At 55.0% G+C, this 21,243-nt stretch overlaps 1 protein-coding gene across 14 annotated transcripts in view; it reads left to right on the forward strand.

The window, feature by feature from the left end:
- Positions 1–21,243, forward strand: part of FANCD2 (FA complementation group D2) — a 206,072-nt gene that overhangs the window by 62,089 nt on the left and 122,740 nt on the right. For 11 of the 14 annotated variants that reach the window (XM_042850045.2, XM_042850048.2, XM_042850051.2 and 8 more), the window contains 4 exons: positions 11,234–11,341; positions 13,866–13,975; positions 16,010–16,070; positions 16,616–16,741. In XM_042850045.2, coding sequence (XP_042705979.2) covers positions 11,234–11,341; positions 13,866–13,975; positions 16,010–16,070; positions 16,616–16,741 — 405 coding nt within the window. The remainder of the gene's footprint in view (positions 1–11,233; positions 11,342–13,865; positions 13,976–16,009; positions 16,071–16,615; positions 16,742–21,243) is intronic. The other 3 variants (XM_042850050.2, XM_065553194.1, XM_065553196.1) reach the window with 1 other exon arrangement.

Genomic DNA, 21,243 nt, shown 5'->3' on the forward strand with positions numbered 1-21,243 from the left:
ACAGAACCACTGCCCATCCTGTACCCTGAATGGGGCCTACACGCAGGACGACCAAATTAGTTGTGTAGGCAATCTTAAATCAAGCATTTCCTAACTGAGAATGGCTTGACTTTGCAGTCATAATGTTCTTTTTAATATAGGGTTTTTGTATGTAACTTGCTAGGATTTTTAAAAAGGAAAATGAAAAAAAAAAAATCAGAAATTCCTTCATGAGGAACCATATTTACCCTTGCATGTGCTGGACCTTTGTATCCACAGCAGAGACCTCTACCATTCCAGCTAAGGAACAACTGTTAGACTCTGAGGATAACAGCCTAATACCCTCTGTGGACCAATCATTAGGGGGAATGCAGTGCACCTTTGCAAGTAGCTTATATAATTATTTATTAGACAGCAGGGGAATGTTGGTAATTCTGCAGTCTATTCTTGGCTTTGGGGGGGGGGAGTATGGTCTAGTGGTTATAGACAGCACAGCAAAGCACTTAGATTTGGCACATTGTGCCTGACGCGTGGCTGAATGGGTGAGGCTTGGCTCTGCCATGTTAGAGACCCATGTTCTATTCTCAGCTCCGCCACAAGTGACCTTGTGCAACCTCTCGCTTACCCCCTCATTAAATGGAGGGAAATTATATATGCCTGTCTTTGGAGGTAGGGCTGTGTAAAGGTCCGGTGTGGGGGGGTTGGGCCCTCTCCGGGGCCGTCGGGAACCAGGCCACCTCACTACACGGTCTGGATCGGTCTCTGCAAGGGGCTACCGCCCTCCGTCAGGGCTAGGCAGCAACCCTGGTCCGGGCTCCGGTTCTCACTGCCGGAGCTGAGAATTACAAAGTCAGTTAAGCCCACGCGCTAGCTCAGGGCGGGCAACACACAAGGGTTCAGGGGGGCTCAGAACCTTCCTGAAGGCTGAGCACTCACACAGTTAGTAGCTAAGGCCCGGCCCTCAATCAGGGCGGGGCGGCACACAATAGTCCAGGGGGCTCAGAACCTTCCTTTAGGCTGAGCAATAACAGTCAGGAGTTAATGCCCGGCCCGCAATCAGGGCGGGGCAGCACACAATAGTCCCGGGGGGCTCAGAACCTTCCTTCAGGCTGAGCAGTAACAAAGTTAATAAGCCCAGGCCCTTAGTCCGGGCGGGGCAACAAACAAAGGTTCAGGGGCTCAGGGCCTTGTATTAGGAGCTGAGCACTGGCAAACTCAGGACGTCCCAAGCCCTTAGTCAGGGCGGGGCAACAAACAATAGTTCAGGGGCTCAGGGCCTTGTATTAGGAGCTGACCACCAACAGAGTCAGTGAGCCCAGGCCCTTGGTCAGGGCGGGGCAACAAACAATAGTCCAGGGCTCAGGACCTTGCGTCAGGAGCTGAGCACTCACAGATTCAGTAGGCCCAGGCCCTTAGTCAGGGCGGGGCAACAAACAATAGTTCAAGTGCGATGCCGGAATGCTGGCTGGAGGGGGAAGCTGCCACCCGTAAGTGGGGTGGCAGGGGGGACACAGGCCCGCCCACTCCACTGTGTCCCAGCCCGGGGCCCTAAGAGCGGCAGTCAGTCTGCCGCTGTGTCGGTGGGGTCCTGACCGCAACACACCGACATTAGCTCCTCTGCTGTAGCCAGACTGGGGTCAGCTACCCCCGGGCTACTTTCCATTTCCCCCTCCATTGGTACCTGCTCATCGCTGGGCTCGGCAGCGGGGTCCCACACCATGGGTTCCTCAGCTCGCAGAGGGTCGTCTGGGTCGGGCTGCTCCTCCGGTCTCGGGTCAGGGGGGCGCTCGGGCTCCCCCTCGAGGTACCGTGCCCGGGGCAGGCTCGGCCACTCCACTTCGGGGTACCTTGCTCGGGGAAGGCTCGGCCAATCCGCGTCGGGGTACCTGGCTCTGGGGAGGTCCGGTCGGCCGGCGTCCGGGTATCTGGCTCTGGGGAGGCTCGGTCCGTCCGCGTCCGGGTACCTGGCTCTGGGAAGGCTCGGTCTAGCCGGAGCTCGCACCGGCACGTCTGGCCTCTCCGGCCGCTGGGCTCCAACTGAGTGCTGGGGCCTGGCTTTTATACTTCCTGTCCCGCCCCTTGACTTCCGGGGGGCGGGAACAGGTGGCGGTGGCTCCGCCCACTTGGGTGCCAATTCAGGCTCCTCTCTCTCAGGGGCCGTCGGGAACCAGGCCGGAGCTTTCTGTGCTCCCTTCTCCCTCCGTTCTCCCTGGCCCTCTCCTGCTGCTGCTTGCTGCTCTCGCTGTTGCTGCCGCTGCTGGGTGAGTGAGTGAGGAGTGCGGTGGGGGGGGCCTTGCCGGCCTGCCCCCCCCCCCTCGCCTCGCCTCCGGAGGGAGAAGCATCGGCCCCCCAACACCAACACCGATACCATCTGGGGGCCCACCTGTCTGCTTGCTTGCCTGCCTGGCCGGCTGCCCGGCCGACTGACTGCCGCTCGCTGCTGCTGCTGTTGTTCCTGTGTGGGAGCCGCTGCCTCCGTCGCGGAGAGCGAAGAGACTGCGTCCCTGGTTCGAGAGATTGTGGAGGGGGTTGTTTGAGAACTGTGTTGTGAGTGACTTTGCCATCTTTGCTCCTGGGGTGGTGGTGCCCCCAGTCGCGTTAGGAGTGTGGACGGTACTGAGCCTCTAGCTCGTAATTCCTCGGACTGGAAGCCGTCGCTTGCCAGAAAGCTCCGAGGTCGGCTTGGGAGCCTGCTGTCCCGTCCCCCGTAGCGGACTGTTGAAGTCCATCTGCTCCCCCTCTGCCACCACCCCCACCGCCGACAGCTGCCGACAACCCCTCCACCGCCCCGCGTGCCACCTGGACCTGCTTTTCGCCCCTCGGCGGGGCTGTTTGCTCCCCCCGCCTCTTCCACCGTCCGGGACTGTTTACTTGCAGCAGTGAACGGCAGAGCCTGCGCTTCGCGAGCGTTGTGGGTGCACCTTTTCCCCTGCCCTGGACTTCTCCTGCCCCCCAACTGCGTTTAGCTGGTGGGGTCCCCTCCCTGTAGCCCCCCCCGTATTAGTTGGCCCTACCCCACCCCCACCCCCTTTTTTAAGTCCCTTCGGTTTATTTATTTTTTTGGTGCCCATTCCCCCCCCCCTCGGTTCCTAGCCTGCTGGCTGCGTTCCCGGCCCTGTCCTTGGGCTGCGGCTGGCTGGAGTTTTTTCTCCTACCCCTCCTTGTCCTTGGGCTGCAGCTGGCTGGACATTCCACTTTGTTCCTGAGCCGCTGCTCTGGTGCGCCCCCCCCCCCCCACCCCCCCCGCGCGCGCTTGTGCCCCCGTTTTGTTGCCCCCCTTCGCACTGTTCACGTCCCCCCCCTTTTTACTGTTGTTGTGGTTCCTCCCCCCCCCAGTGTAGCTGGAGGAGCCGGCTTTCTTTCTGGCACCTGTGCCCCCCCCCTCTTTTTTCGCCCCTGTGTGCCCCCTCCGTTGGCACCCTCCTCCCCAGCCTGCAGCCTAGCGGGGAGGAGTGGTTGCTTTTTCCTCGTTCCCCCATTACTCACCCCGGGGGCGCCCTCCTCCCCTTCCTGTAGCTTTCTAGGAGGGAGTGGTTAGCCCCCTCCCCCTTCTTCCCCGCTTTCCCTGGCCCGTTTGCTGGACCCTCCTCCTCTGTCCTTTGCTTAGAGGGGAGGAGCAGCTGCAGGTTGTAATGGCAGGGGACTCTGCCCCTGCCCCTGTCCCTTCCCCTGCCCCTGCCCCTGAACCCCCGTCCGCCCCAGTGGCCGGCCCCTCGGCTGGTCCTGTCCTGGACACCGCCGCTGCCACGGCTGCCCTCTCCACCGTCAGGAAGGGCCAAGGGAGGAAGAAGGGCAAGGGCCCCGCCCGTGGAGCACGGCCTCCTGCGGGCGGGGCTGCAATCCCCGCCGCGGCCCCGACACCGGCCGCGGCCCCTCCCTCTCCTGCCGTCCCTTCCACCAGCTCTGGTGGCGCTCCACCTCCAGCCCCCAGAGCATACGCTCAGGTGGCCGCCGCCTCTTTGCGTGCCGCCGCGCCGTCCACCCCGACCACCGCCTCCGGACCCATCCCTGGTGACCGCGGCCCCTTCCCCTCGCTGACGAGGAGGCACGGCGTCCGTTGCCCACTTGGTGCCTGCCTCGCCCCACATTGAAACGTATGTGCGGGCGTTGGCGAGGGTGGTGGGGCCTACGGCCATCGTGGCGGCCTCCAAAATGTATGGGAAGGCCGTGTTCTTCCTGGCGTCGGAGGCCGCCGCGCAGGAGGCGGTGGAAAGAGGCCTGGCGGTGGGGGGCGTGTTTGTCCCCTTGGAGCCCCTGGAGGACCTGGGCGTCCGGGTGCTCTTGACCTCCGTCCCGCCCTACCTCCCCAACGCTGCTCTGTTGCCTGCCCTCTCCACCCTGGGGAAGCCCATTTCCATTCTGAGCCCTCTCTCGTTGGGCTGTAAGGACCCCGCCCTCCGGCACATCCTGTCTTTCCGCCGGCAGGTCCAGCTCCAGCTGCCGCCGGCGGCGGGTGCCGGAGTGGCGCTCGAGGGGTCCTTCCTGGTGCCCTACCGGGGGGCCCATTATCGGGTCCACTATTCGACGGGGGAGGCCCGGTGCTTCCTCTGCCGGGCGCCGGGGCATGTCCGGAGGGACTGTCCCCTGGCCCGGCCCGGAGGGGCGTCCGAGACCCCCGGGGCCCGGGAGGGTGCCGGCCCTGTCATCGCCGGCAACCCTAGCGGTTCGGACACTGCTGCTGCCGCCGCCCCTCCTCCTTCTGCCGCGGTTCCCGCTCTGGCCGCGGAGACGGCCGAGCGGGCGGGCCTTGCCGTCGCCGACCCTGGATCGGCGGAGCATGTGGAGGAGGGGGCGGGGCGGCTTCCGCCGGCCGCGGGGAAGGGCCCGCCCCAGAAGGAGGTTTCCCTCCCCCCTGTTGTCCCTCCGCCCCTGCCGCCCCGAGCCCCGAAGCCATCGCCCTTGCCCTCTGGCCCCGCCCCTGCTGACCGGCCCTCCACCTCCTCTTCCACCTTGGGGGGCTGGGTGACCGTCCGGGGGAAGCGCGGCGCCCGCAGGTCGCGGGCTCTCTCCCTCCCCTCTGATGAGGAGGGAGAGCAGGCCCCCCGAAAGATGCCGCGGGGGGGCCGACGTTGTTAGTTCTGTTTCCGCGCCCCCGGACGGTGCCCAGCAGGAGGTGCCAGCCATGGAGACCGTGGATGCCGTGGCAGCGGCTGGGGAAACTTCTGTCCCTTTTGTTGGGCCCACGCCTGAGGAGGCTTCAGCAGCGGTTCTCCCGGCCCTTGCTCCGTCTGTGCCCCCCGCCGCCGCCGCCGGTGCCGGGGCGGCCCTTGTCCCTGTGACTGGCGGGGAGGTGGCCGGGGCCGAGGGGACCGCTTTCGCCTCCATTTTCGATGAGATCGAGGCCCTGGGTCTGACCCCGGTTACCCAGGGGGAGGACGACCCTCCGCCAGCGGGCCCCGATCCGGGTGCTGGCTTAGTCCCGCCCCCTTCTCCTGCTCCCGGTTCCTCGCCCCACTCTGCCGCTCCCGACTTAGTCCTGGGAGAACCCTTAGCCCTACCTGCCAGCCCGGCCGCGACTATCATCTCGTGCACGGCCGCCGAGCCCCTCGGGGCGACGGCCGTTGCTGAGCGGCCGGTTCCTGCCCCCGATCCTGCCCCTTCCATCGTTCCTGCCCCTGAGGCTTCCCCTGTCCCTGCTGCCTCCGTCCCCTCGGATGCTGACCTTGGCCGAGGGGAGCCGCAGTCTAGCGGCTTGGCAGCGGGAGATGGGGAGCCCGTTCCCGTCCCTGATCCTGTCCCCTCTCCTGCCCAAGTCCCTGTTCCTGCCTCGAGTCCCGCCCTTGCCCCAGATCCTGTCCCCGAGGTGTCTCCTTCTGCCACCTCTGGTGTTACTGCCGCCCCCGGGGTTGTCGCATTTCCGTTGCCTGCAGAAAACCCTCAGGGGGCGGTTTTCGTGTCTCCCCTTCCTGCCACTGTTGGGGCTGCGTTGTTCCCTCAGCCGCTCTCTCCTTTGCCGGGGATGGGGACGGGCTGCCTAGCGCAGCAGCGCCGGAGCTCGGCCCCTTGTTTGTCCGTCACCGTGGGCCGCGAGGACCCTTCAGGGGCCCCGCCGGAGGATGGCGGCGGCTTGGCCGCTGCCTCCCCCTCCGCGCTGCGGGACGAGCTGCGCCTCTTTCTATTGGATTCCCGTGGTTCCCAGGGTAAGGTGCAGCTCGCCCTTAAGCGCTGGGGGGACTTCCATCTCGTCCTCCGGGCCGTGTAGGCGCTTTTGGGGGAGGGGCGGGGGTCCGGTCGGCGGGACATCGCGGCCTATCGGCGGGCCCGCAGATTCCGCGACTCCCTTTTGACCTTCGGAGTCGAAACCGGGATCTTGCGGGGCCCGCTGGGGGCCGATGGTCCCTCCGCCCATGAGGATCTGCCCCAGCCCTCCGTATGACAGCTACCACCTTTGCGTCGTTGAACGCCCGGGGCTGTAGGGGGGGTCTCCGCAGGAGCCAGGTGCTCTCCTTCCTTCGGGAGGGGGGGTACTCTGTGATTTTCCTGCAGGAGACCCACACGGCTCCGGCCGTCGAGGCTAGCTGGCGGCTGGAGTGGGGAGATGGGGTTTATTTTAGCCACCTCAGCGCCCATTCGGCTGGGGTGGCCACCCTGTTCTCCCCGGGGCTGCGGCCTGAGGTGCTGGGGGTCGCCGAGGTCGTGCCAGGCCGCCTGCTGCACATCCGGGCCCGTGTGGAGGGGCTGGTTCTGAACTTGGTCAACGTCTATGCCCCGAACACGGGCCTGGAACGAGTGCCTTTCTATCAGCGGGCGGCGGCCTTCCTCGGCACTCTGGACTCTCGCGAGTGCCTGGTCCTGGGCGGGGACTTTAACACCACCCTCGAGGACCGGGACCGCTCTGGGCATGAGCATTCCCAGGCAGCCGCGGGCGTCCTCAGGGAGATCGTAGACCATCACTCCCTGGTGGACGTCTGGCGCGAACACCACCCGGACGACGACACCACCTTCACCTATGTCCGGGTGGAGGACGACCGGTCGCGCCACTCCCGGTTGGACCGGATCTATCTGTCCCGCCTTCATCTGGTGCGGGCCCATGCCTCCAGCGTCCGGCCGGCCCCGCTCTCGGATCACCATCTGGTGACCGTGACGATCTCTCTCAGTTCCGAGCGGCCGGGGCCGGCCTTTTGGCATTTTAATAATAGTTTGCTGGAGGACGTGGGCTTCGTGGCATCCTTCCGGGAGTTCTGGCTGGCCTGGCGGGGGCAGCGGCGCGCCTTTCCCTCGGCGCGGCGGTGGTGGGACGTGGGGAAGGTCCGCGCGCGGCTCTTCTGCCGGAACTACGCCCGGGGCGCCAGCCGGCGGCGGGATGCGCTGATAGGGCAGTTGGAGCGGGAGGTCTTGGAGCTGGAGAGGCGTCTGGCCTCCGGCCCCGAGGATCCACCCCTCTGCGCGGCGTACCGGGAGAAGCGGGAGGAGCTCCGGGCCCTGGAAGACCACCGGGCCCGGGGCGCGTTTGTTCGATCCCGCATCCGTCTCCTTCGGGAGATGGATCGCGGCTCCCGCTTCTTCTACGCCCTGGAGAAACGGAGGGGGGCCAAAAAGCATGTCACCTGCCTCCTGGCGGAGGACGGCGTCCCCCTCACAGATCCGGAGGAGATGCGTGGCAGGGCCAGGGCCTTCTACGCCGCTCTTTTCTCCCCGGATCCGACTGACGCCGAGGCCCGCAGGGTGCTCTGGACCGGGCTCCCGACGGTCAGCGCGGGCGACCGAGACCGGCTGGAGCTGCCTCTTTCTCTGGCCGAGTTCTCGGCAGCCCTCCGGCTCATGCCCACTAACAAATCTCCGGGCATGGACGGGCTGACCGTGGAGTTCTACCGCGTGTTCTGGGACGTCCTCGGCCCAGACCTCGTCACCGTCTGGGCCGAGTCCTTGCAGGGCGGGGTCCTCCCTCTCTCGTGCAGGCGAGCTGTGCTCACCCTGTTGCCGAAGAAGGGGGACCTCCGCGATTTACGAAATTGGCGTCCCGTCTCGCTCCTCAGCACGGACTATAAGGTCGTAGCGAAGGCCATCTCGCTGCGGCTGGGGTCCGTGCTGGCGGACGTGATCCACCCCGACCAGACCTACACCGTCCCGGGCCGGAGCATCTTTAACAACCTGTACTTTGTCCGGGACCTGTTGGAGCTGGGACGTAGGGATGGTCTGTCGTTCGCCCTCCTGTCTCTGGACCAGGAGAAGGCGTTCGACAGGATGGACCACGGGTACCTCCTGGGCACTCTGCGGGCGTTCGGCTTCGGGCCCCAGTTTGTGGGCTTTCTCCAGGTGCTGTACGCTGAGGCGGAGTGTCTGGTCAAACTCAACTGGACCCTGACCGAGCCGGTCAGCTTCGGGCGGGGAGTACGGCAAGGGTGCCCCCTCTCGGGCCAGCTGTACGCTCTGGCGATCGAGCCCTTCCTCTGCCTCCTCCGTCGGAGGTTGGCAGGGTTGGTGCTCCGGGAGCCGGAGCTGCGGCTGGTCCTGTCGGCGTACGCCGACGACGTGCTCCTCGTGGTCCAGGACCCAGCGGATCTGGTGCGGGTGGAGGCCTGTCAGGCCGTTTATTCGGCCGCCTCCTCCGCCCGGGTCAACTGGTTCAAGAGCTCTGGCCTGGTGGTCGGGGACGGTTGGCAGGCGGGCTCCCTCCCACCCGCGCTTCAAGCCATTCGGTGGAGCGTGGGTCCGCTGCTCTATCTAGGCGTTTATCTTTCCGCCACGCATCCTTCTCCGTCGGAGAACTGGCTGGATTTGGAGGCCAGGGTGCGTGAGCGGTTGCGGAGATGGACGGGACTGCTCCGGTGTCTCTCCCTGCGGGGGAGGGCGCTGGTGCTGAACCAGCTTGTCCTGTCCATGCTCTGGCACCGGCTCAACACCCTGAGCCCGGCCCCGGAACTCCAGGCCAGGCTCCAGAGGATAGCCCTGGAGTTTTTCTGGCCTGGACTGCACTGGGTCTCTGCAGGGGTTCTGAGTCTTCCCCTGGAGGAGGGGGGACAGGGCCTGGTCTGCCTTCGTAGCCAGGTCCATGTCTTCCGCCTCCAGGCCCTGCAGAGGCTCCTTTACGGTGCGGGTAGTCCGGCATGGAGCACGTTAGCGCACGCCTTCCTCCGCCGCCTCCGAGGGCTCCGATACGACCGGCAGCTCCTTTTTCTTCACCCGAGAGGTCTTCCGCGAGACCTCTCGGAGCTGCCGGTCTTCTACCAGGGCCTTCTCCGGACCTGGAAGCTTTTCTCGGCGACCAGGTCCACTGTGGCCACCGAGGGTGTGGATCTCCTCGCGGAGCCCCTGCTGCACAATCCCGATCTCCGTGTGCAGGTGGCGGAGTCACCCTCGGTGAGCCGGAGGTTGGTCCTGGCGGAAACCACCAGGGTCGGAGACCTCCTGGACTACACCAGAGGGGACTGGGTGGATCCCCGCGCGCTTGGTCGGCGCATGGGGCTCTCCACCCTCGCGACCCCTCTGCGTGTACTCCAGGAGGTGGGCGCTGCATTGTCACCTCCTGCTCTCGGCTTCCTGTGGCGGGCCCTGCGGGAGGGCGCTCCCCGCCCACCCCTCACCCCGGGCCCTCCGGACCTTTTTCTCGGGCCCTTGTTCCGTGAGCCCCCCCGGCTCCCCCGCTCCCATAATCCGAGCCGGCTGCACACTCTGCAGCCGGTCCGGTTTCGGACCGCGTCCAGAGACCACCTGTACACGCTCGTGCTCCACACGTTGCATCACCTCACCCTCGTGTCCCGCCCCGACACCAGGTGGAGGGACTATCTGCTACCTGTGGAGGGTGAGGAGCCCCGGTGGGCCAGCCTTTATTCCACCTTAGTTCCCAGGCCCGCCGGGGACATTGGTTGGCGGCTCCTTCATGGAGCCGTGAGCACGGGCGTGTACTTGGCGCGGTTCACCCCTATTCCCGAGGCCTGCCCATTCTGCGGCATCAGGGAGACCCTGGCGCACGCTTACCTTGAGTGCGCCAGGCTGCAACCCCTTTTCCGGCTCCTCCAGAACCTCTTGCTGAGGTTCTGGCTGCACTTTTCCCCACACTTGTTTATTTATGCACACCCTATCCGTGGCCCCACAAAGTCGCGGGACCTCCTCGTCAACCTCTTCCTGGCACTGGCCAAACTTACCATCTATAATACCAGGGAGAGGATGTTGGACGAGGGGGTGCTCTGCGACTGTGGGGCCTACTTCCATACCTCTTTGGTCTCACGTCTCCGGGCGGAGTTCCACTGGGCAGCGTCCGCTGGCTCCCTTGCCACCTTCGAGGAGCAGTGGGCGCTGTCTGGGGTTCTCTGCTCGGTGTCCCCATCCGGTTCCCTGATTTTGAACCTTTGACTGTCACCTCGCTCCCTGTTTTTTTTTATTAGTTGTCCCAAGTAATAATTTGGTACTGGGTCCAGTGGTCCCTCCCGCTAGGCTGGGGGAGGAGCCTTTAGCAGTGGGCGGGTGAGCCCGCCCACTTCCCGGTTTGCCAATACGACCTCACTACAGGCTGTTAGAATTTGCTCAATAATAAATTCATGGTCTCCTCCTAATGCCAACCCAATACACCCTCCCCTAAGCCAAACTGTGAGATAGCAGCAGTAGTCTATCGCAACCAACCCAGAGCTTTAGCTTTATGCCTAATCTGTATGAGGCTCAGTGGAGTCTGGGGAGCATATTTTGTGCATTAGGCAGGTGGTGAGCTCTGTAGAGGTCAAGGATGCTTAGTGTATTTGGCACATAGGGATCTCTATGGGGATAGAGCATGCTCAACACAGACAGAATGTTTAGAGATTTTAGCAAGAATCCTCCATAAAGCTCTTCACCCTTCTCTGAACCTCCGTTAGTTCTGCAATATCCATTCAGAGATGGGGTGTCAAGTGCTGCACATGGTATCCAGATGAAGCCACACCACTGATTTATACAATGGCATTATATCATTTTCCATATTATTCTCCATCCCACCATGATCATTAATGCACTTGGGACCTGCTTTGGAAACTAGGATCAAAGCCTTAAAGTGGCAATGGAAGCAGAATGGGTGTCAGTAGAAGGACTGGAGCACAGATTTAACATGCTCCTAGTGACCAAAGCCATGGAGGAAGCGAGCAGCTACATTTTGCATGTCTTCCCTTTCAGCCTCAGTCATGGGGAATTGCAGTAATGTAGCCCAGAGGTGACATATGCATGGATGCTTCTTTAATTTGAATTCACAGTGGTAGCAATTGTTGTTACTGACAATCAGATGTGCTATTTGGAGTGTGAGAAGGACCTGTCAGAGTATTGTGGCTACTTTGACACTTCTCTATTACAGAACATTTTAGACTATACGGAGAAACTGAATCCACAGCAAATTCGGAAACTCTTCTACATTCTTGGCGAGTTGGCATTCAGCCAGAGGCAGGAAGACAGCTATATTCAGGTAAGTGGAGGGGGAGAGAGACAATGGGGACAGGAAGGAAGCAAGTCCCTGGTCTTTCTCCCTTTGCTGTGCTAGTTTGCAGAGCTTGTGTGCTGTGGAGACAGCAGCAGCAGGCCCAGAATGGTGCAGCCTGTACAGCCCTCTTGCATGTGGGGATTTCTGGTACACAGTACCTTTTTAATTTTAAAATTTCCTCCCTTTACCCCCCTCCCCAAGTTTGATGGTTGTGAGCCCCTTTCCTGCTCCAGACTTTTCTCCTGTGGAGCTCATTCGTCTTCCACACAGAAGGAACTCCCTGCTGCTACCGCACACCTGATTAGTTCCACTGGAGAGACACTCCCTTCATGCACACATTCTGAGGGGTACAGTAGCAGAACTTGGCTTCTACACACCCTAGGCATTCTTCAGGAAGCATAGCTCAGCTACTGCACCCCCAGTAGGTCTGCTGCAGGAAGCTTCTCTCCAACAGGCCACTTAAGGTTTGCAAGACAGAAACAAAAGAGACTCCGCTCCTAAAGAGTTACCCTCCTCAAAGGAGTATTTTCTCTGCTGCATCGCTGCAGTGAAGTGTAAGACTTCAGAGCTTTGTTATCTGTAGTTTGAGATCTAAAACTCTAGAGGACAAATGTGTGTTACCAAATCCATTTTATGTCTGAATTGACTTCCAGCTGCCTATACAGCATCCCAGGGAACAAGTCAATTACACTGTAACAACAGCATGTTCAAATACATAGGTCTGAATTTTCATACCCGTCAATGAGGCAGTGGTCAGGCAAAAGTAGCTGAAAAATCTTGAGTACATTTATTTCATTGTGAAAATTGGAAGTTGTGAGACCTGACCTTAGAAACAGTATAGAGCCTGCAAATAAAAATATCCTTCTGAACACTTTCATTAAAAACAGAAAAAATCTGGACTAATAGCTCCTTCAACTAAATAACTAGAACAAAGGTCAAAACAAGCCTAATTTTGGAATATTGGTTGCATCTTTAACTGTGGATGTGTGGCCAGTGTCCCCATAGTAAAGGAGGTCACTGTCACATTCCAGAGTGCAACCCAGACAGTGAAGGACTGTGTCACTGCCTGCCCTGTATTCTGAGTGTTTTTAATGCTCTGCTGCTGTGATTCACCACCAGGACACTGATAACCTACAGAGAAGCATGCACTGAGTGTCTCTGTGTTAAGCAGTTCTGACTCCAGCAGCCTGTCTACAACACAACCACCCCACTGTATGCTTTGTCACCCAGTTACCTTATGCAGGGATGACCCCAACACACTCTGTCCCAAATTTCCCCCAAACCATCTTCTCTGAAGTATCCAGTCCTCTGCTGGAATGCTCAGAGAAATGATGTTTGTTTGCTCCTCTAAAGTGACAAAATGTGCTCAGCTTATCACTTTAACTGGAGTATACTCTATCACTTCAGTTCAGATACAGAACTGGGTCAGTTTAGATTAAAAGTAAAACAAGTTTATTAATAAAAGGAAATATGATTTTAAGTGAGTTCAGATATCAAGGATAGTGTTAGAAATGGTTACAAGCGAATAAAAGTGAAATACACTTTCTAATGGCTAAGACTTAACTCAACAAGCTGCAGTCTTTGTTCAAGATAGTTTGCTTACCAATCTACCTTCCAGCAAGATGGCTGAGCACCCGTCTGACCAGGATCTCCCACAAGATCCAAAGTGCTTGGTTTCTTTCTCTTCTTAAGCTACTTTGGGGTTCTTTGCCCCTCTTTTATAGTCCAGTGAACCTTTGAAATGGATTCTTCTGAAGGGTTTCCCCCAAAGAAAAGTTTATTCAAGCTGTGAGGTAGGTGACATGGAGTCTCCTGGTAAAGGACGTTCCATACTGGGTTTTTCACCCGCTGGTGTTTGCTAAAATGCAAATTGATCTGTTCCTACACTCCCCTCTCCCTGCCATGATGCTGAGTGGCTATCTCCTCCCCTTATTGGCTTGCTGGTCCTGTTTACCTTCTTTGTAAATTGCATTCCCATTATTTCTTAATGTAACTTGGAAAATAACTTCAAAGTGGCAGAACCACATTGCTATGTCTAGTGTGGGGTAACTTCAGCCCTGCCTGGCAGGCACACTTTGATAACATAATTCTAAATATATATTTGTCATCCTTACATACACCACCCAATGATATTGATGATCAGTTCGATATTAACTTTCTACTGATATCTTATTTGACACCTTTTAGATGCAATTTATGACATTAGGGAGTTGGGGTACACTCAACTGGACAGGCCAGCTGAAACTCACCGCCCTGTTGTATTGGGTTGCTGTTAGTCAGTCGCAACATGTGTTTTCCCTTACAAGGATGTACTTCACACGGTCTGGCTGCCGTGTTGTGTGAAGGAAATTAACAGGGAAGTAAATGAGCTCTATTGCAAGCTTTGAGGACAGACATGTTGAAAAGTGAGATATTCACAGCAGTACCATTAACACACACAAATGCATACATGGTGACTACTTGTAATGCCTCATTCATTCTCTCTCTCTCTCTCTCTCTCTCTCTGCAGGACGATATGCATATGGTGATCAGGAAGTGGCTGTCTAGCACTGTTCCAAAGTATAAACAAATGGGGATTATTGGTGCTATTACCGTGGCAGGCAGCATGGCAGCAAAGAGGTGGGGAAGGAATAGAACCTGTCAACTGTCATTTAACCTGCTCTAGCCAGACTGCTATAACCAGAGCTAGTAAGAGGGGAGGAGAAATGGGACAGTCACATCATTTGTGGTGGTCACTCTAAGGCTCACTGGAAGAAGAACACTGAAAAACATTTTTTGCACACTATTGTCCCGTGTATCCCTTGAAAAGGTGCTCTCCTGCTGCTGGTCCTGCCACTGCTTTCCTGATAATGCTGATTCTGAGATGCCTGGATCAGCATTAGAAGGAGTTGTGACAGGAACAGATTTGGGATCGTGGTAGACAGTCAGTGCAACATGAGCTTCTGTGGCAAATACAATCCTTGGATGTAAAAACTGGATTCTTGAGTAGGAATAGAGAAGTTATATGATCTCTGTATTTGTCACTGGTGTTACTGCTGCTGGAATGCTGTGTCCTGTTCTGGTGTCCACAGTTCAAGATGGATTTTGATAAATTGGAGAGGGTTCAGAGAACAGGATTGAAAAACATGCCTTATAATGAGAGACTCAAGGAACTCAGGCTATTTAGTTTATCAAATAGAAGGTTAATGGGTGACTTGATCGCAGTTTATAATATCTACGTGCGGGACTGAAGTTTGATAATAGAGTGCTCTTAAGTCTAATAGACAAACGTGTAAGAAGTGCCAATGGCTGAAAGTTGAAGCTAGACAAATTCAGACTGGAAATAAGGTGCAACTTTCTAATGGTGAACCATTTACCAAGGTTTGTGGTGGATTCTCAATCATTTGGAATTTTTAAATCAAAATTGGGTGTTTTTCTAAAAGTTTTGTTCTAGTTCAAATAAAAATTAATTCAGACAAGAATTAATTCAGGCAGATCAGACTGATCACAGTAGTGCCTTCAGGCTTTATAATCTATGAATTTCTTGTGCAGGGATGTGGGCACTATATGCTGAGTATGCAGGGCAGTGGGCACAGCCAGGGGGACTGTTAAGCGATCATACCTGGAACAAGAGGCTTCAGGATTAGTTTAAATGGCTTTTTATTTGAGTTCCATTTAACATCTAGCACACTTCCTATGTAACTTTTCAGAGCTGCTGAAAGCCCCAGGGCTCACTTAGAAGGTCACAGCATAAAGTGAAGGATCACACAATTCACTCACTTGGTTGTCTTCAAAAAGTGATCTCACTGTTATGTTACATGGAGAGAAAAGCCCAGTCTAGCTGTCTCTCCAGGCCCATGAGCCAGCACACTTCCCAACAGCAGCTCTCAAAGGTGCTCTTCTGCATAACACTGTCTCTAGAGCACCTAATGAAAAGGACACTGTAAAGTAGGCTTGATATTCTAGCAGGGCATGTTGGTGGGGAGTGTGTATTGGAGATCTGCAGAGCAGATTAATACACTGCTACTTTACAATGGTTCTATTGTCTTCCTGTAAAGTTTCTCTTTGCTATTGAAAGTTCTTACCCCCTGTGAAGTATTGCATTGTGTGTGCAATGGCTATTAGGCAGGATGGACAGGGATGGTGTCCCCAGCCCCTGTTTGCCAGAAGCTGGGAATGGGCAACAGGGGATGGATCACTTGGTGATTACCTGTTCTATTCATTCCCTCTGGGGCACCTGGCATTGGGCAGTCAGAAAACAGGATACTGGGCTAGATGGACCTTTGGTCTGACCCAGTATGGCCGTTCTTATGTTCATATGTGCTCCAATGATTCACCTGAACTTTCCATAGACAGTAAAGCCCTAGCCATCCTTTAGGTTAATCAACAGTCTTATGTCTACAATTCTGACAGTGGAAACAAGAGCACTTTTTAATGATGCTCCAAGAATCTCCCTATTACTCTCTGCCATTTCCTGTCTGTGCTGACACTTAAAACTGGGCTGAAGAAGCGCTTGGGCCTAGGCAGTGGCATTTAGGCATGTGCCTTTGTGGTAGGCTCATCTTTCCCATGAGTAATTCTTCCAGGGCAGGGAGCCCTGTATCTTAGTATAAACAGGTTTGAGCATCTCGCTGTATAGTGTACTGTGCAGTGAAAAGAGCTTGTTGATTTCAGACGTAAAGAAGACGGGTGTTCATTGGAGAGAACGCAGCAAAGTGAAGAGCACTGCAGACAGGTGAGTGCCAGGACACTGCGTGTGCTGAAGGGAGACTGGAGTCCATGCTGCTGCCAGGGGATTGTGCCGGGAAGGGGGTGAAAGGCAGAGGAGTGTGTCTCTGTGGAGAGGTCAGGATCCCACTGGACGAATGGGCTATTTGTGTCAGTGCAGGGCCCAGGAATGGGATAAGGCAGGTTTGTGTGTCTGCAGAGAGGAGAATGAAAGGCCCTTTGGGGGAAGATAGGGTCTGTGCGTGGTCTGTAACCACTTTCCTCCGAGGAGTTCAACAGTGCCTGGCAGAATGGGGTCCTGGCCCATGACTGGGGCTGCTAGTCAGTGCCGTAACACAAATACGTAATACGGGCGGTCAGGTGGGTGGAGAAAGGCAGCAGCTTGTGGGTTTTGTATGTCAGTGAGAGGGGCAAGGCAGGGGTTTGTGGGGGTTGTGGCTCAGTGGGAGAGTTTGGGAGGTGGAGAAGGGGGAGCTGTGGATACTGCCTGTGTCTGATCAAGCTGGTGGGTAGGGTATGTATTATCCCCCTGTCATTGGTCCTTCTTTGCAGCTCTCCATCTTGCTCGATCTGGTAAGCTACTGCTGTGAGCAAAGTCCTGAGGCCTTGGCTCTGTATTATGATGAACTTGCCAACTTGATTGAGAAACAGAAAGGGAATTTGGATTCGCAAATTCTGGTATGTTGTAGAGTGGTTTGTATTCAGTCAATTATACTAACCCTTTGGTGACATGCAGGTTAACCAGGCATTATGAGACAGCATCTGTGTAAGAATCACATTCCTGTCTGAAAAAGTTATTCCTGTTATTGCTACAGGTCACACCTAGGATTCCTGTAACTGACTGAGATTAGATGGAAAATCCAGTCTTTCAGCTTGTTTACTTTTTTGTCTGCATACCCAGAGTGGTCTGTTGTTGGTGTATGCCTTTCACACAGCCACGGTGGAGAGAGAAACCTTTTTAAAAATAGCAAGTGTGGTTGTAAATGTACCAGACATAGCAGGGGGGGATCAAGGACAGAGATGGAACCTGAAACTTTTTTTTTTTTACTTGTCATCCCTTTAAACATGCAGGTCTCTCTAATATCCAAGGGTTTGAAGGAGATACCATGGGGCTGTTTGGGCTGCTTGGTGGGGGAGCAAGTTGGGACTTCTGCCTGCAGAGAGTCTCGATTGACCCTGCCTTTCCCCTTACTTGGGAGCTCTTCCAAACCCTGCTTTCCCTTCTACTGTGCCTACTGGGGAAGGTAGCAGGTCAGATTGGGAGTTGGGAGGGTGGTTGGTGGGGAATATGAGACCATGGGGGAGCTATTGTGGGGGTGGTCTTGTGCTGTCGGGGCACAGGAGGCAGGACTGGTATTGTGAGGAGGGTTGAACTTGGCTGTGCTGTGATTCTTGGACGCAAGTACCAAGACCACAGCAACCATAGTTCATTAGCCAGTGCTGAAAATCCAGAGTATTTAGTGCCATTGGCTGAGGGTTGCAGAGATGACCTTGCGTTCTGCTTTGAAGCCTCTGTGGCTGTGTTATCATTAGGAAAAAGTGTGTTCTTACCTGGAGTCAGCTAATATTAGGTAAAATCCTAGCCCAGATGAGATGGTTTGGAGTTCTCACATGTTAGCAGGTAAAGGTAAAACTATGGGGAGCCTAGTCTGTAATTCAACCTGCCAGTTCATGTGAAGTCTACACACTGCCTTGTCTTCACTGGGATTTTATCTTGAGCAACCCACTCTCCCCCTTCATCCCCTTCCCCATTGAAGACAAGGCCTGTGTAGTTGGGAGATGGAAGAAGAACAAACCACTGTTGTGAGCAGTAGCAGCAGAATGGCCGCCTGAGAGCTGGGGGCCCCAAGTAACCTAGAATTCTGCATCAAACACAGCTTGCCGTGGGGAGAGGAACGATCATCCTGCACAGAATCTGTCAATGGAGGTGTTCATCTGTCTTTGGGTAGCCACAGCCTGATAAACCCCACTGCTAGAGAGCCCAGGGCTTTTTATAGCATGTTGGGTTAGCCTCAGAAAGAAAAAGGTTGAGAATCCCTGCTCTAGAATAACCTGTGGGTGCTGGGTGCATGTGAGCCTGTGTAAAGGGGTGGGGAACAGGCAGCAGCAGACAGGAAAGCTGGATAGTGCGATAATCTTCTTAAAATATCTGGATGTGGCAGAGACCTTCCCCTCCACAGTAGCTGAGTCAAACTGAATCAAGGACACGGGAGAATAATCACAATAATATCTAGTGATTTCATAGCACTTTTCATTTCAAAGGCAGTGACTAGCATTTTAGGGCTAGGGAAGCTGAGCCACAGACGGGTAGTGATTGGCCCAAGGTCACATGGTGTATCTGGGAATAGGACCCAGGTCTCTTCGGTCCCAATCCAATGCTCTGGCCACTGGGCCACATAAGTGTATGAAATGCAGGGGGAAGAGAATCCTCTTCCCTTTCCAGGGAGAAAGAGATACTGGAAACCAATTAAGATCCCCACCTCTACCGTAGGCATTTGTTCAGCTGTTTCCTATGTGTAATTTCTTGGAACTTTCCTACTCCCAGCAAACTGTTGGATTAGCTCTCTACCCCTCGTCCAATCCCATTCATTTCTGTCTCTCCCTCAGCCATCGCTGATGATTTAATGGTGTAAAGTGCATGGGATCCAGTTTGCATGTCATGCAGCATTTGACATACTGTGGGTAAGGTCTTCAGACAAAAACCTTATCATGGATGCCACTTCTCCCAGTCCCATGGCTCCCCTGCTGCAACTAGAAGGCTTGGTTGCATGCAGAATGCATATTAAGAGAGTAGTAAGTAGAGAAGATATTCGCTGCTGCTGCTTAGCAAAATCCCAGTTTTGTCTCTCAGCTGTTCATTTCCTTTCCCTTGCCCAGGCTCCATGGCTCCTTGCAGCCTGCTCTGATCTCTCCAGGACTCTTTAGTTTGGTTCTGCTCTCCTTTGTATCTGTTGCCACTCTTGTTTGGGGTCATCTTCAGATTTGATCACAGTTTAATTTGTACCGAAGGAACAACTGACAAAGAAGGAGGAACGTTGGCTACAGCTCTGAGCAGGGAGAGTGCCTGAGTAATGTTTCCTTCATCTTTGAGTAGTGTCCCTGTGGGCAGCCCACTTCAGGTGTGCCTGCGCCTTTGATCGGAGATTTTCGGTAGCGGTGCCCATTTAGCCCACGCATGCACTCCATAAATCCTCATGACCTGTGCTGAGGCTATATGGGGCTGTGTGGGTGAACTACACGTCGTTCCTTTTCAGCTGCCCTCAGCCTGAGACAGAGGCTACAACGTGTGCCTGTTTTCTAATGCTTAGCATTTACCTAGAACAGTTAGTTTATAGTTATTTACCTTCCAGTGTTTATAGTGTTGGAACAGTTATTCTCGTTCGTTTTTTCCCCTTTATCTCTCTCTGAAAAAATTATATCTTTTTATTTCTAGATATAGTTAGATAGTTGTTAAGAACTTCCCCTTCCTAGAGTTGTCATCTTCGTTATTTTGCCTGGGAATGCCAGGCATAGAGCAAATGGTTGCTTCTCTACATAAACCTTTTGGCATTGAGAGCAGTCAAAAATGTTTACCTTCATTTTCTGCTTCTAATCAGATCAAAGTTAGAAAAGATAATGACAGACAATGTAGCATGCATATATTATATCAGCCATTAAGAAGGTATACGTTCCCCATCACTCTGTGCTGGAACAATAAAACTCTGGAATTGGTGCATAGCCATTCATGTAGTCAGCCACATAGTCATCTCAGCTTCATATGTCTCAGGTATTCAGAACACCATGGCAGATGACCTCAGCAGACATTTCTTTCTAAATTATGAATAGGAATTGAATTCCAGAGTTCTCCACATGATTTTCTTAGCTTGGGGGTTCCTCGAGGTCGATATGTTTGCCATGGCAGCCAATGCAAAATGCATCCATTGTTGTTCTGGATATGCTCGATCCCATATCTGTATGAGACACATTTCTCATTTCCTGGATGAAAGGACTTATCCACATGTATCCACCGACACTGTTACTATTGAAGGTTCTCAACAAGATTAAACAAGATCAGGCCAGAGTCATACTGATTGCACCAATGTGGTCAAGACAAGTCTGGTATCCCTATCTAATCAGGTATCAGAGGGGTAGCTGTGTTAGTCTGAATCTGTAAAAAGCAACAGAGGGTCCTGTGGCACCTTTGAGACTAACAGAAGTACTGGGAGCATAAGCTTTCGTGGGTAAGAACCTCACTTCTTCAGATGCAAGTAATGGAAATCTCCAGAGGCAGGTATATATCAGTGTGGAGATAACGAGGTTAGTTCAATCAGGGAGGGTGAGGTGCTCTGCTAGCAGTTGAGGTGTGAACACCAAGGGAGGAGAAACTGTTTCTGTAGTTGGATAGCCATTCACAGTCTTTGTTTAATCCTGATCTGATGGTGTCAAATTTGTAAATGAACTGGAGCTCAGCAGTTTCTCTTTGGAGTCTGGTCCTGAAGTTTTTTTGCTGTAAGATGGCTACCTGTACATCTGCTATTGTGTGGCAAGGGAGGTTGAAGTGTTCTCCTACAGGTTTTTGTATATTGCCATTCCTGATATCTGACTTGTGTCCATTTATCCTCTTGCGTAGTGACTGTCCAGTTTGGCCAATGTACATAGCAGAGGGGCATTGCTGGCATATGATGGCATATATAACATTGGTGGACGTGCAGGTGAATGAGCCGGTGATGTTGTAGCTGATCTGGTTAGGTCCAGTGATGGTGTTGCTGGTGTAGATATGTGGGCAGAGTTGGCATCGAGGTTTGTTGCATGGGTTGGTTCCTGAGTTAGAGTTGTTATGGTGCGGTGCGTGGTTGCTGGTGAGAATATGCTTAAGGTTGGCAGGTTGTCTGTGGGCGAGGACTGGCCTGCCTCCCAAGGTCTGTGAAAGTGAGGGATCATTGTCCAGGATGGGTTGTAGATCACTGATGATGCGTTGGAGAGGTTTAAACTGAGGACTGTAGGTGATGGCCAGTGGAGTTCTGTTGGTTTCTCTTCTGGGCCTGTCTTGTAGCAGGAGGCTTCTGGGTACACGTCTGGCTCTGTTGATTTGTTTCTTTATTTCCTTGTGTGGGTATCGTAGTTTTGAGAATGCTTGGTGAAGATCTTGTAGGTGTTGGTCTCTGTCTGAGGGGTTGGAGCAGATGCGATTGTACCTCAGT

The sequence above is a fragment of the Chrysemys picta genome, chromosome 7, assembly GCF_011386835.1.
Source record: "Chrysemys picta bellii isolate R12L10 chromosome 7, ASM1138683v2, whole genome shotgun sequence".
Taxonomy (NCBI): domain Eukaryota; kingdom Metazoa; phylum Chordata; order Testudines; family Emydidae; genus Chrysemys; species Chrysemys picta.